Source organism: Opisthocomus hoazin, chromosome 27 (assembly GCF_030867145.1).
Source record: "Opisthocomus hoazin isolate bOpiHoa1 chromosome 27, bOpiHoa1.hap1, whole genome shotgun sequence".
In the NCBI taxonomy this organism is placed as follows: domain Eukaryota; kingdom Metazoa; phylum Chordata; class Aves; order Opisthocomiformes; family Opisthocomidae; genus Opisthocomus; species Opisthocomus hoazin.
In genome coordinates, this window is record NC_134440.1 from 4,733,641 (window position 1) to 4,749,255 (window position 15,615).

Genomic DNA, 15,615 nt, shown 5'->3' on the forward strand with positions numbered 1-15,615 from the left:
CTCTACAGGGAAAAGACACCTACCAGTTTCCATCTCTGCTCTGGAATGGTGCTGATATCCACAGGATGACGCTCTATTACATTGAGAAAACGGGCCTCGGGGACAGCAATAGCACAGATTATATGGACCCAGCTGGAAAAAAACAGAAATCAGTCTCTACCACTGTTTGAATTACACACTCAAGAGGGTAGTTAACATTTCTCTGACTCCCTCAGTATCAAGACATATTTACGGTGGTCGGCAGCCTTGGCAACATTACCAACCGACAGTTAATCATGGTCGCACAAGGTAAATGTCTGTGGAACAACAGGGATCAACCTTCTTATGCATCTGACCTTCCACGACACTAGACATTGGTGACAGGGTGACTGTTGGACTTGATGATCTTAATGGTCTTTTCCAACCTTAATGATTCTGTCATTCTCTGAAAAGACTTTTCTCTGAGCACCAACCAAATTTAACAGTGTTCAGAGCCACATTACCCCTGCTACTGAAAAGCCTGGTGCAGACTGTAAGACAGCACAGTTATTCAAGCTCATCCTGCCAATTTAATGAGTAGCAGTTACCTCCACAATGCCAAAGCTAGCTGTTAAACTGAGCATCAAGACCAAATTCACAACACTAGAATGTTAGATGCAGCACGGAAGGACAAAATACTTGAAAAAAATCACTTACCGCCCATCAGTGGTCATCTGAAGAGCTCCTCCCCTGAGATTGCACAGGCAACATTCCTGTAGGAACACAGCTCCTTCAGAACTGGACCAAAAAACTCTGCTAGACCGCCCATCTTTCCCAAAAAATGACTACGCCATATCTGAGATGCAAAGGCAAACTGTCCCCTCCCACCACCCATCTCTGATGAAGTATCTAATTCATTCCCACGCCGGAAGAGCGGATGCTTACCGCTGCCCACGCACTGGCTGAGCACCGTGAGCAAGACCAACCTTCATTCACCAAGTCTGGACGTATTCCGTAACAGCCTGAAAGAAACAAAGTCACATCCTTCAGAGTTTTGCTAATATATCTCTAGTAGGGACTTGTTGACTTTTCAGTTCAGAAGCATCGCTGAAATCAGGTGTAACATTTGAACAACTACATTCAACAGTCTGGGCTCAGGCAAAAGTCAGAAGCAAGGTCGTCTTCGGGAAGGGGGCAGAATTTGGAATCAGCAGGTCTTAAAATGAAAGGAACAAACAAACAAAAACACAGAGCAAATCCTCACTGGTTTGTTTTTGGATTCTTTTTTTCTTTTTTTGCAAGGACTACAATAGCGGTACTTGATCCTTCAGGCAAGAACTGGGCTCCAAAGTGGTGCTACTACTGCTGGAATGTGCTCACGCATCAGAGCGGGTAAGAGCACCGAATTTTAGCGTGAGGGAAGCAGTCACCTTTGCTAAGCCGTATTATGAGGAAGGAGAAACCCAGTAATATTGCAAGGAAATTAAATACATGCATTTCACATATTTAACAGTATTTAAGCTAATACAAATTTCTGGTTATATGAAGTGTTAGAAACATCTGATTTTACAGAGCTTCAGTTACTGAAATACGCAAGCAACAAATCCTCCTACTTCTCTGCAGCACCAGAAGAGTAAAATGGTATTACATCTATTATAAAGACACGAAAATAAGACCAAAAAAGCCCTTAACATTCTGCAAAAGGTGCCGAGGTTTGCCACTGAAAACAATGGGGAAAAGACACAGAAACAGTTTTGAAAAAGTGAATCTACATGATTTCTGCAAGCTTGCAAAGCAAGCAGAGAATTCAGCGTATTGCAAATTGCTGGCCAGAATCCTAACACAAAGCTCATCCCATGGCCTTGCCCATCCTAACAAAACTGAACATAAAATTTCAGCTGGGAGCGACAGTCTCAAATTACTAACTAAACTTAAAAGAAGTTACTTGGAAAGCACCAAGGTTGCCAAAATAACCCTGATTTGTAAAAATCATCCACTTAACCAGATAAACATTATGTCAAAAAAAGCCAATAATATAGATCCACAGCTGTCTTCTGCATCTGAAGTCTCTTTTCATCATACGGCAAATCAAGAAAGCCGATTCAACCCAGGCCGAGGAAATGGGCAGGGGTGCTGAGTCTAAAAAACTGATCTGGAGACTGAGCTGCCAGAGAACCAGGGAAATGCTGCTGGAGCTCAGGCCGGTGCAGAACAGGCTGAAAAGTCAGCGCTGGGTTCTCGCTCCAGGACCACAGGGAGCTGGACGATGGGACCTGAGGGAAGAAACAGTCCCACGTACTGAACACCAGACTGTCCCGTAACGGTGATCCTAACGGAACAAGAAAAGCCTGCTGCTCTTACGGATTTTGTCAACACCTTAAGCCCAGCAACCTTTGCGAAAGCTTTCTTCTCTGTACGTCCTTGCTGTTGTCGTAACCTAGCACAGCTGGGCGAGGGCACTTCTCAAGTGCAAAGCGGACTGCCAACTGGTTTTACAGCATGCTGCCAGATTAACCAAAATACACCTTAACATTGCAATCCTACAATAAAAGCAAATGGATTCTCTGCAGCAAAGTCAAAGGGGTATCACAGTCTAGAAGTACAAACAGCGACAAGGAAACAAGACGACACTGGAGACCACATCAGACAAGATTTAACTTCCATCCTATCCTCAAGGGTAGAGCACAGCCAAAATAGAAAGCTAAATTTCTCCACACTCTGTCGGAGACTGCAGGTTAACATCAGCTTGCCCACATCCGTCTGTCCCTAAATAGAATTTGGCCATGGAAACCACTTTGACAGACTGGACTACCAAAGACACACGGCTGTGCACGCCGCAGCATCTCTGTTCGCATCGCTACAGAGCCCGCTGTTTGTGAAGTAAGCAAGCAGTCTTCCTCCTCGCGCTCACCCCGCATCACGTGCCCTTATCAGCCAAAAGTGACCAGAATCACGGACGCAGTACAGAAATCAAAGCTGCATTCTAGTTCTCACCAAGGACAGTCATGCTGAGCCGCACGGTGACCTGCGGACTATAAAACTGGAACAACAAAAGTAATTCCAGCTGATGCAAGTCAAATAAGATTTCCCATCTGTCAAGACCAAACAGCTGAACAGTAATTTGTCACATCTCCTAGTACGAGTGCAAATGCTAACTAGATGTCCTACGATCCACAGTGAAGGTACGCTGTACCAGGATTAATCCAGATCTTCTTGTAGACATAACTATCAGAGAAACCAACAGACATATGTTCCTTTTTGTAATCAAGTGCCATTCCTACAAACACTAACACAGACACTAATAAAACATCTCAGGAACTACTCCATAATCTGATGCACACGAGAACAATGCAACCTTACCCAGACCAATATTTGAGCAAGCAAAAAGAGCACGATCCGCTTTGTGATTTCTGCTTTATTACAAAAAAGAAAAGATAACAAAAGAAGAATCTTTTCTGTGAGACAGAGAAGAATTACCCAACAAAACAAACATTAAAAAGAATATTTGTATATATTCTTAAAATCAGTTATTGCCAAGATGGACTCGAATATACATACATACTAGTACCAGCAAAGGAAAAAGCGGGAGTGATGGATATAGCAAGCACGCCAAGAAGGAATTCAAATATAGGCAACACACAAAGAAAATGGGGAGTATCTCAATAGCCAAAACACTTTGGTGAAGAAGGAAACACTCACTAGCATGAACCTGCAGGCAGCATTTGGCACAGGATATCAAGGGACTGGTTCCATCCTCTCCAATGTATGAATTTGAAGGAAGAGGCTCTGTGTTTTCTCCACTTGAGGTAAAGCACATCTCCGGGATCAGAGGCTTGGTCTTTTGGCCGCACTTGGAAAGGTGGACGAAATAGGCGCCCTCTGCCGCAGAGGCTGAGACAGTTTCTTTATCCATCTGTAAGGACTTCAAGACAAAATATCATCATATGGAATCGCCTCTTCCCTGGTCACAGTTTTAACCTTAAAGTCAGAACACTCCCCTTGCAAAAAAAAAAAAAAAAAAAAAAAAGCCATCCAACACCTGAGGCCGTGCAGCACAAATAATGAACTTTAAACCAGGTCTGCTCATGCACACCCCCGCCCCTGCCTTTTGCTCCTCTCTCTTCCTTAGGCCTATACTGGGATCTGTAATTTCTTCTAAAAGCTCAAAGAAGCATTAAAATAATTAGAAGCTTTCCTTGGTTTTCTTCTGTAAAAATCTAAGTTCCTAAATTGCAGCTGATAACACCAAGAGGAAAAAAAAGAAAAAAAAGAAAATATTAATAAAAGCAAGACCTTCCCTCCCCCTCTCCCACCCTTTTGGCATCCTTCCCTACTCTTTCTGCATGAATGTCTCCAGAAGGACATTTCAAGGTTTCTGATAACAGACCAGAGCTAAAACCAGTGAATTAAAACAGCCCAGCTGTACCCAGTTTTCCTTATAACCATTATACAACAACATCCAGCAATCAGAACAGATATTTTATTTTCAGGCTGTATAATAAATCAAGAGATATTATTGAAGGGGCAGGTCGGTTCTGCTTTTCTCAGGATAAGCTTCCAACGCATATCTATGCATCTAAAGCACGTATTCCTGATGGACACACAAAGCCAGATTTGGCTCTATAAGCACGCAAGAACAAAGCAATCCACTACTGGGCAAAGAACTAATTCATCTGATAAATTTTGCCTTTCTGCTCATAACATATCCCAAAGCATATTGATAGTTTCCAAAAAATGATGTATGTGCTTACTCAGTATATTTTTACTTTGCTGCTTGTTTGCAGGTACTGCGCAGCCCAGGCCCGCACCCGAACAAGAGCAATCACGCGCCCAGTACGGCACCGCTTCTCCGCATGAAACTGTTCGCAACGCAAAGCTCTTTGTGTGTGATTTAAAAAATGAAAGCTGAGAAAAGCCAGTGAAGCCAGGACAGAGAATAAGAAAGGTTCTACCCACGGCCTCTGCCAAACCCAAAGACACCTCTCTGGTGTGCAAACTTGGACAAGTCTTCCCTCTTTACGAGCACGGCCTGCATCCCACATCCCACAGAAGCCACCACTCAGCACCCAGCACCGACACGTCCGTCCGAGCGGTACCCGGAATTACCTGGTTGTACGGGTAAAAGAGGGTGCAGACAGCACAGTATGGCTCACTCAGGGCAGCAGCTGCATTGAATTTTCTTTCAGCTGGGAAATGATGGGCTTTGTTCTTCCACTGGAGGGAAAGTAAAGATTTCAGAGCCTCTGGGTCACTCATATCTTCCTCCCCAGAAAATGGGAATGTTTCTGGAAAGAAACAAAACAACGGACAATCAGTAGAGGCAAAGCAGTCTACAGTGAGTAGAGGCAACATGCAGCAAGGTAGGGTTAAACAGCTCATGTTTCAGCAACCCAAGTTCAATAAATAAGAACATTCCACCTGTTCCCAGTTCTTGACACGGTGTATGCCTCAAACATTTCCTGTAAGGGATATAATCTCCACTTTACGGGCAGGACAGACAAGACAGAGACACCGATGACCTGATGGAACTGGCCACGAGGAATAAAGAGAATCTAGATTTGCTGCCTTCGTAACTCTCTCCACTGTCCAGCTGTGGACACCTACAGCACTCTTAACGAAGCCACGTTCAAAATGCCTGATGCAAGTGCAAGGAACCCCCTCTTTCCTTTCTCCAACTGGGAACTGCACTCCCCGAAAGCCGTGCACGCAGTTTGTGCCCGTTTGCTTAGGGCAGCTCCCAGTTCCCACCACCAGCACCAAATCTGTTTCAGCCTTCCTAAAACGCGTCCCGGACCTGTTTCTGCAAACACAAATCTTGGCCGTGAGATATCCTGGGTTCAAGGTTTCATCTTCCTTTTCTGCAGCTGCTTCACAGCTACTTCCATCAAGTGCACCCCACTAAGCCTTCGATTTGCATTCACCACCACCTCCTCCGCCAGAGCTCTGCTAGGTATTGCTGGTGCTAATTAGTTTGCTAATTCTTTGTTTTTACGAAACCTTTACAAGGCCCTTGGCATTTTATGATTAAACCACTGCAGAGTCCACTTGTGCTCAGTTTGGGGTTCCAAGTTTCTTACCATTCCTCACTAAGGAATTCTGAGCCACTACAAGCACTGAAGACATTTTCCACACAAGACTAAGTGGAAGCCACTCACTGCTTTGTCAATCTGCAAAGTTTCCAAATGAACAGCTTTGGCCAGGGGAACTCAACAACATCTTAGTGGAACATCATCGTCAGAGCCCAGCACATCAAACCAAACTGTTCACTGCGTCACTGTTAATTACTGGAAATACGCAGTTAATGTTCTGCTCTCAACAAGTCTAAGCCTCCTCCCCATTTCTATCTCCCTTTTAAGATTTTCAGACTCTTTGGTTATCAGAAAGCATAAAAGGAACTTGAGTAAAACACTAAAGGCTAAGCTAACATCTAAGATTTTATATGTTCCCTCCAACTCATCTGACGTATATTTACCAGACAATGTGGGAAATCTTATTATATTTAATTAATCAAACCTTTTTTGAGATGACGAACACTGTCTGTGCATCTCTGTCACGCTTCAAATGAGGGTTACTTCCTAAAAAGTGTCTTTGCTTCCTTACTATATTTTTATTTTCATCTTGGACTAAAGCTGGTATCCATAGGCTAACGATGATTGCTAATACCATCGCCTTTTCCGCAACACCGCATAGGATTCTGCTGGAAAGGGAGATAAATAGGAACAGCCTTGCTGGCGGGTGAGTTTGGCTTTCCTTCCTGGAGGAGGACGCTGCTCACGCCAGGCGCTGACTGCCAGTTCGGCGTCGGTCAGACCAGAGCAGGCCCTCGTAACAAAACCCATTTACAAGGATGTGTTCTACAGTCTGAAGTTCAGCTACACGCGCTTATGTGTCCCCACCTCGCGTAAGGCATAGACAAAATTTAAAAAGACCAGTGACCTCGGGTACGCAGATCGATGCTTTCAAGGCGTCTTACTTTGAAAGCCAAGCTCGACCCTCACCTTTTGAGGAAATCAAGCACCTTAAAAAGTCATTTTAAGACACGAGCCAAAAACCAAACCACGTGTTTCTCCAAATTTTAGTCAAGGCGCATCAGGAGATAGTCAAAGATTTCTGATACCAGTGAAACCAATGAAACCAGCACCACAATCCAGAGTGACAGACTGGCAGCAAAAAAGAGAGGACTGTTCTACCCTCACCTGCCCTCATCCCAGGACGGACCCTATGTGACACACAGCAGTTGGGGACAGCTCCTACATCTGAAGCAAGTTACACACAAGTAGAAAAGGCTAACGATTTGTCTCAGCTGAATCTTGGGGTAGCATATGCATTCCTTAATCTGCATGCTCACACTTCCTCACTGCAGCCTCCAGATCATCCGTACACATCAGCCCTGAAAAAGCAAGCCGTGCAGAGAGCTGCTTCTATTCCCTGACGGCGAAGAGAAGAATCTGATCAGATTTTACCCAACAGTGCTGTAAATCGGCCCTCAAGAAATGCCATCTTTCACAGAAAGCCAGCAAAGTCTCCATACACCTTCCAACAAGTCAAACCAGTGAAAAGAATCTGTTTAACGAGGATCCTTCTGCTCAAAGCTTGCTGCAAGGTCTCACACCAAAACAAGGTAACTAGTCTCAACTGCCTCTCAACACTTCAATACAGACCTGCAAGACATCAAACACCTCATCCTTGGCACAGAAATGGGCCATGGACAGCATGTCCCCTTCCGACAAAAGGTTCTCTAACTTCAGGGGATCTGTTCTCTGCAGGGAAGAGAACAGGAAGGACACCGTCCCTTTGAATATAAAGTTCTAGGTACCTTGAAAGCAGGGACTCCCAACTACGCCTTCATGCACTTGCCCCAGCATGCAAAAGCTTCTTACTGTGGACTTTTCTATATTCCGAGTACTTTGTAACGTGGGCAAGACCCAGAAGTGGTAAACTACACCACAGAACAGAAGTGAGAGGTAAGAGACTTATTTTTATTTTCCTCTAGACTGTTACGGCATTCACAGTGACTGGAATGTGGGAAAAGAAAAATCAGTGATGCACAGTTAAGCACAGAGAGACCTTCTAATTCTCAATTCTGCATCTGCCAAGAAAAGTTGGACCCCAACATTCACACGAATTGAAAAGCCAACCAAAAAGTCAGAATTAACTTTGCCTGTACACATAACAGCAGACCTAACCTCCACCACCCTCCAAGGTGAACAGATCTCATTTTAATGCAATATCTAAGAAGTTTTTACTTTAAGCATGTTATTTTCTGTGAACTATTTTCTTCCCTTTACCCAAAATGTTGCCTCACTCTGCAGCCAGCAAAATATTTTTCTTGAGAGAAAAAAGGGTGGGAGGTGAGAAGGGACACCTCCCACGGACAAATTTTGTTTCCAGCTGGGTTATCAAAATGTGAACACGCGGCATTTTCTAACGGTTAAGCGTAACACAAAAAGTTTCAGGCCATCCAGTTATGTTAACGGCTTCAGCAATTTTTCAGACCAGAGAAGACACACACAGGCTCCCAGTGCTTGCGCACTCACCCTCATCGCTCGAGGTCTCCTGTTTCACCACTGACAACGGGGAGCGCGTTGGTGGTTTGCCCAGTGGATGACGACGACTCTTTTTTATCTCCATCTTCATTTTTGAAAAAGCAGAAGCAGTCTGTAACAAACCAGAACAAGCTAGATGGGAACCCCAAAAATACACAGGCAAGCAAAGGAGAGGACCGGACAACAGAGGCACAATCCTTGTCATAAAGAGTTCTTGAATTTACACAGCAAACATCTCACTGCCTTTTAATGGCAATCAATAAAGCCTCCCAAGGCAATTACTGTAGTAGATAAAGCCAATGCTATCTCTTAAGACGCTGGGTAAACTACAATGTTTTCTTAAAATCAGAACAGCTTCCAGCCTGCCAGCTCCATTAGCTTTGAGAAGTCTGGTCCATCACATAAGCAGCTAGGAACTCTAGCACGAAAAATATGTACAGAGCATGTAGGACCAGAAACATTTTACTAGAACATTGCAGTGCATTTTATGACAGGTATATTTATACTGTACTGTACCCACTGCCCTGTGGGCCATCCAACAGCATAAATACTGCACGCACCCTCATCACCAGGGCTCACAGCCCTCTTTGGTGACGGGCACTGAACGCACGACAGCCGGTTACTTTGCACTCGACATCGACTCAGCAGCAGTGCTATAGCACTAAGAATAAAATCCAGGCACATTCCACATTGCACAGGAGTGAGCAGAGATGAAGGTACTTATGGCAGCCCATCGGAGTGGGTTTTTTCCTCTCTAGTCTGCAGCTGTTATGTCTTAGCAACACTTACACCAAAGGAACGCTAACTGTGCCATGCCGGTATGGCAACGCACATTTCCACCTACCCCCCAGTTTCTAATAGTGCTTTGCCATTCCCTTCACTCCTTCAGTAGCATCATGCAGGAAAACAGAGCTACATAATATTGCTCTGACTTGCTGCTACCACCTGAACATATTCCTCTTCCCCTTTTGGAGACTGTCCTCAGGAAAGCACTCCCCAAGGCAAAGAGATGCCCCAGACAGATTACGTGCCATGAACTGTAGTATCCATGAAAAAGTTTTCTGCCAACTTTTCCAATTCTAAATCTCATGACAGAAAAGGTCCCTAGGCAACACTACATAGCAGACCAACAGCTGGAAGCATAAAGCACTTGCCATCAGCTGGAGAACTGAGAAACAAGGGAACAGAATTACTGAAACGTCGGTGCGATCAAAGTTCCACTTGGGACTGTTCGGTTTTACTGCTCTTGGAAGAGCTGCTCTGCAGGGGCCATTTGCTTGTGCTGGGTCTTCCTGCCTAGGGCTTGGGAGGATCATTTTAGTATTATCTGTACTATTAGTAGCAGGAAAAGATATTCCCTATTTTGTCTTCTGAAGAAAATAACAATTTTGATTAATCAGCTAGCACCAATGCAATGACGGACTGAACCACGGACTGAACTGTGAGAAAACAACCAATCTTTTCCTGTAAAAGCACTCTGTGGCTCTCCAGCACGGCACTATTCCACTGGAGGCTCAGGCACAATTCAGGACTCCTCTCGTTCCAAGTTTAGTCCTCAACTTTTTGCTTAAAACTAGCAAATCTTATAGTCATGTCACGCATACCTGTACATCACTGACCTCCGCAGCGACCTCGGTGTTTTCTGCTTCCGCATTCTCCTCCTCCTTCACAGAGATTTCCATCGGGACTGGCTCCTCCTGCCAGCCTGGACTCTTCTGCGTGGCAAACTGCTCAAACACCTGCTGGCAGGACATGGGCTCCTTCTCAAACACCGTCTTTTTGGTCCGCGGAACCACATAAAGCATGGGAATGATCGGCCGAGGTTTAAAGTCATCCTCCTCAGCTGGTGCCTCTGAGGGCTGGATAATGTCCAGGGGAGCTGGGGGCAAGCTCTCTTCTGCTGTGGACAATGTGGGTAGTGCTGGGGGTAGCGGTGGCCGTGCCACTGGTGCCTCGTCCTCTGCCAGCTGCTGCTGCGGGGCAGGTGGTGGTGGCAGCGGCGGCGGCGGCAGCTGCAGAGGAGGCTGAGGCGCTTGCAGGGGGTGCTGGTGTTGGTGGAAGAGGTGCTTCCTCTTCCTCTCGCCTTTCACTTTCGGAGGACGGGCCTTGACTTTGCAGTCACCTGTTTCAAGGCAATAGGCAACATTTAGCTTCACAGGCCAAGATTTCTAGGCATTTAGTATTTTTTCTCCTTTCATCCAAAAGCTCCGTGCTGGGCTAACATATGACATTATGGTGGTGGTGTTCCCTTCTAAGCAGCAGGCTGAAAGCTGTAGACATCCTCAGCTCTACCTCAGCACTGACTTGGAGAAGTCCCCTTTAGAAATAAAAGACTTGTGTCATTTCTATGGGCTATTTAATTCTTCACTGGAACAGAAAGTCTGCCAAAACAAATGTTGCCTGGAGGGTAAATATCTTAACCCCTGAGAAATCGGACAGCGTGCCAGAAAACATATCATATATTACATTAGCCCTGGCTCTGTGTTTCACATTTGCTGTATCAGCAGTCTCCCAAAGTGGGGTGTGCAGAACCATCCACTGGAGTGCAGGAAGAAAACATTTTTGTACTATTCATAAATAAAGTAAAATAGATCTTTAAAATAGTATTTTATCTTTATGTCGTCCTTTTTAAAATTTATCTTTTTTGTGTATGTTTTACAATGTACATAATATATTAGTACTCTAATATGTGTATAGATTTTATAAATAAATAAATACACGTCGGGGGTGGGGGGGTGATCAAAATTTCTTGCCAATAGGGCTGAGCAATCAAAACAGTTTGGAGACCACTGTTCTGTATTTACTGCTCCCTCTATGTGCAAGCATAGCTCTTATGGAGTATTACCATGTGCCGATGCATTCAACAGCCCTAGGAAATGAAGAATTGAACACAGATACCTGAATCATTATTACCAAGAGATCTCTGCTGTAAGGCCTTTTAAAAAGATGCCTGTAAAGCATAAATCAAGCACAGCATTGGCCTAAGCCTATTACAGACACCACGCCGGCACTGGTTACCGAGACACCCTTTCCCAACACTCGCTCCATTTGTCCTTGTTTCTCCCAGTGTACTGTCATTCATCTTCTTCGCACAGCACTGCGGGTCTCTCACATGGCTGTGACAACAAAACCCACTTCTTGAACAGACAGATGTCTCAATATTTTTACCAGAGGCAGCAACAACCCATGCGAGTCTTCCCCACCTGTCTTCCCAACATAACTCTGTTAAAGGATCCACACACTCTCATTTTACAGCAGTAATTAAGATTCCTACTAGCCACTGAGCGAGTGTCTCTAGGTTAGGACAGGAGATGCCTTCACACCCTGCCTTCTTCCACCTCAAACGATGTATGTTCCCTTTGCCCAACTCTTCCCCCACTTCATGAATGAAGTTCTCAGTTCACTCAAAGGAAAGTAAATAATAGAAGCTCCACAGACAGAAGCCAGTGCTAAATTTATTTCATAGGAGACTGTTTTTCACTGGCAGATGCTATGACCAGATGACTCTGCTATAAAAGGTCATTTTCCCACTACCAGGATGGGGAGGAGGGATGATGACAATGAAAGACAGAGAAAGACCATTCACCCTAACAACGACGCTTCTCCAATCCCAACCCACCCAGGACTCCTCCATGAAGGACTAGACCAAAGCTGACCAGCCAAACCTAGTAAACAGAAAAATCAGAGAAGCCATCACACAATAACAAGGTACCTGCACAAGGAACAGGTTTGAAAAGAGATGGTGAAGAACCCCACAGTAAGATCAAGTGCTAAATTCCCTGCTGAAATTTTCTAGGGGATACCTCAGCCCCGACATTTCCCAGAAGTCTAGTCTGACAACTTTATTTACACTAATTTATAAAAATCCGAACAAGTCCAGCCCCATAGTTATTGTTGTACTTGAGTGGGCAGTCGCTCAGATAAACTGGTTTGTTCTGTCATAGAGAAAGGAATATTGAATTTCCTTAGAGAAACAAACATATTGAATGAAAGGCAAATTGGATTTTTCCCCAGTTGAACCAAACCAGATTATATTTACTCTCTATACACTCCGAGAATTCTCTACCCAACAACAAAACAAATGCCACTCACCGGCTTTATTGACTTCTAAATAGGTAATTTGACAGCACCTGGCACGCAGAACTTTGCTTAAAAGTTTTTGCATTAAGACGAACAAACTAGTTTGCAAGTGAATCAATAAAATCAGAAGCCAGGAAAAAGTGAGGTAAAATTCAAAGTCCCTATCTGGCTATCACGAATACTTCCAGAAAGGAAAGGGATCTTTAGGCACAAATCAGTGCGGTAGGTAAGCAGTGGAATGCCCATCAGCTGTCCTGCTGCTGAAGAAGGAAGGCACAAGCAGCAGAGCTTGTACACACGGAAAACTGTAGCATGACAGTGGTTCTTCTAGGTGCAAAAACTGGCTTGTCTAGAGACAATTTGAAATACTATACAGAGTTCACTAAAGTTGCAGGTATACAATGCCTTTGAGGAGAAGGGGTGTTAAATAATTTGTACTGTCAACAGCTCAAAAAGCAACTGTAAATTAGACTTACTAATCTAGCAGAAGCACAAGCACACAGATAAGATGAAACTAAACACAGGAAAAAGCAGTCTAACACAGCACTGCATCCTTCCAGAAGCTGTCTGTGCTTGTGTAATAGTCGCACTCAAGGGTTTTTCTTCAATCCATGTGGGAAACTGTGCGGCAGATGAAGTAATTGCAAGAACTGTTCCACCATCCCGAAGTGCCTCCTAAACACCAAGTTCACGATGTCACTTAAACAGCATTACTTACTCCTCGGAAGAGGAAATCACCCCACAGCAATCCCTACACGCCCAGCGTTCACATCCTGTACATCGCTTAGGCCAACAGAACATGCGAACGTGACTGATACAAGAGCAGAAATCAAAAGTGGTAGAAAACACCTTCTGCTTGCTTCTAGATGTGTCTGCTCAGTTGTTACGCGAGCTTCATACAGCACATGCTACAAACGTGTAGATGGTCTCACTGACTACCAGCAGATTTCTGAAAAGGCTCTATTTTTTCTACACGATCAAAGTCTCCAGCACCAACTCTTGTGCTATGACATTGTTTCACGATAATCCTTCCGTCCCATTAAACAGCCTCATCTCTTAATGACTTCACATCGCCAGCTGAAGCAACGCTGGAGAAAAATCAACGAGAAACGAGCCACAACTTGACAGTTGGCCAGTTCTTGAGAACTTGCCTGAAGTAAAACCCTCACGTAACAAATGGTGATCTAAAAATCAGTTATGCACCAGCTTGCTATTTACATACAGATAATAGCAGAAAAGTTTGCAGTTCTGGTTTACTGGCATCTGGATCACAGTATTACTTCACGTAATTACATGCTTAGTTTACAATTGCAACACTCAAGAGGATATGCGGGAATGCCATTTAATGAAACGTGGTGGAAAATAACACGTAACTATTTTGTAGCTAGGCATCTCATTGCTTCTTGTCACACTATGAAAAAGAAAAAAGAACCCTGTTGTAAGATACACAGTTTGTAGCCTGAGTCCGCAGGACTCTTCACAGGCACAGCACAGCAGGGAACACCTGCGGGCTCAGGGGATGTATTTATGCTGCTTAGCACACTCAGAGAATAGCAGAGCTTAAAGACTTTCCTTTCAAATTTCAAGTCCCAAGACAAACTGCTAGGAATTCCAAATGCATTAATAGCAACATAATAAATTATGAATACAAGAGCTGAGTCATAAAAAACAACGAAAACACCTTAAAGTATCTGGGTCAGAAAGCCTGAAAACCTCAAGTTATTAATACTCAGCTAGTCCAAACAAGCAACGTGAAGAACAGGACCTACTTTGAAACTACCAACTTTGAAACCTCATTCTTCCTCCTTCTCAAGGTCTTCTCTGGTGTAAGTAGAAAATCAAAAGCCAAATTCAAACCAGAGGAAAAGAAAAAGGAAGCGAAGGAGGGGGGCAGCTAAACTGCCATGAGCAGGGCCAGCCCAACAGATGCTATGTTCTTTTCCAAGATGAAACTGTCAGACACTTGTGAGAGGTAATGCAGACAGTAGGATGTAGAAAACTAGAGAACCCAGTGCTATTTCATCGCTCTCTTGCATTAAGAAACTTTTATATTTGCTAACAGCCACGCTGAGCACCAGACCCCTCAGAAACTGCACAGCAAACAGCCTAGTTCTAGTGACGCTTTCTGCAATGGCGCTGAAAATCAGTTTTTCCTCTCCTGTGCTAACAGTTAAAGAGCTCGTAACGTGTAGTCTAAAAGCATGATTTGGAACCTCTTCGGCTAGAACAGAGTTTTTGTTGTTCCTCTGCCATTCTAAGGGTCTCGGATCTGTCCTTGTCACTTATCTCTTGTCTCCAAAGGGATATCAGCTTTTTCGGGCCATTTATTACAAGCATCAACTGTTAAACTTGTACAAGAGCTAAGAGCGTTCAATTTAACACACTGCTGACACTTTCAAGCTGAGAGCAATAGAAATTAACTATCTGCACTGTGCTGCTCCTGCACTGTACAACGATTTTCAAGCTCCGTATTTCCTGTGAAAAGAGAAAATAGACTGTCTAGCTAAGAGACCCTGGAACCGAACAAAGACTTCAATTCTTTTCCCAGAGCTTCCACAGATTTCCTTTAAGATCATTATCAAAGTTCTCTAAACGGTTGGCAGCCTCAGTTTTCTCCAAATGCTAAAAAAATAATGCATGTATACAATATATGAAAATGAATTCACTAGTGGTTATGAAATGCTCGAGAGTGCGTCACAGAGAGAGTGCATCAGAGACATCAACCACTTCACCACACACATCGGCAGGGGGGGAAAAAAACAGCCTACTCCCAGCAAGAACTGCAGCCTTCCATACACAGCCAAGAAAGTTATCACAAAAAGAGCCTCCAGCAAGATGGCTGAGGTCAGGCCTTTGGACGAACCACAGGCAGAAGAACTCATAAAGGACTGGGAGTTGTCATGGACTGGTATTAACTTCAACCATGCAAAGAAAGCTAAAAAGCCCCCCTCCTCCAGCTGGACTTGAAGAAAACCAAACCTGCAACTTGCAACTGCAGCAGCTGTGGATCCCACACAACCTAAGGCTGACT

At 44.2% G+C, this 15,615-nt stretch overlaps 1 protein-coding gene across 3 annotated transcripts in view; it reads right to left on the reverse strand.

Moving 5' to 3' along the window:
* The window catches only part of KDM4B (lysine demethylase 4B), a 98,031-nt gene that overhangs the window by 13,045 nt on the left and 69,371 nt on the right, over positions 1–15,615 (reverse strand). For 2 of the 3 annotated variants that reach the window (XM_075444181.1, XM_075444179.1), the window contains 7 exons: positions 10,109–10,626; positions 8,496–8,616; positions 5,065–5,243; positions 3,658–3,880; positions 904–980; positions 676–731; positions 24–132 (listed from right to left, as the gene is read on the reverse strand). In XM_075444181.1, coding sequence (XP_075300296.1) covers positions 24–132; positions 676–731; positions 904–980; positions 3,658–3,880; positions 5,065–5,243; positions 8,496–8,616; positions 10,109–10,626 — 1,283 coding nt within the window. The remainder of the gene's footprint in view (positions 1–23; positions 133–675; positions 732–903; positions 981–3,657; positions 3,881–5,064; positions 5,244–8,495; positions 8,617–10,108; positions 10,627–15,615) is intronic. The other variant, XM_075444180.1, reaches the window with a different exon arrangement.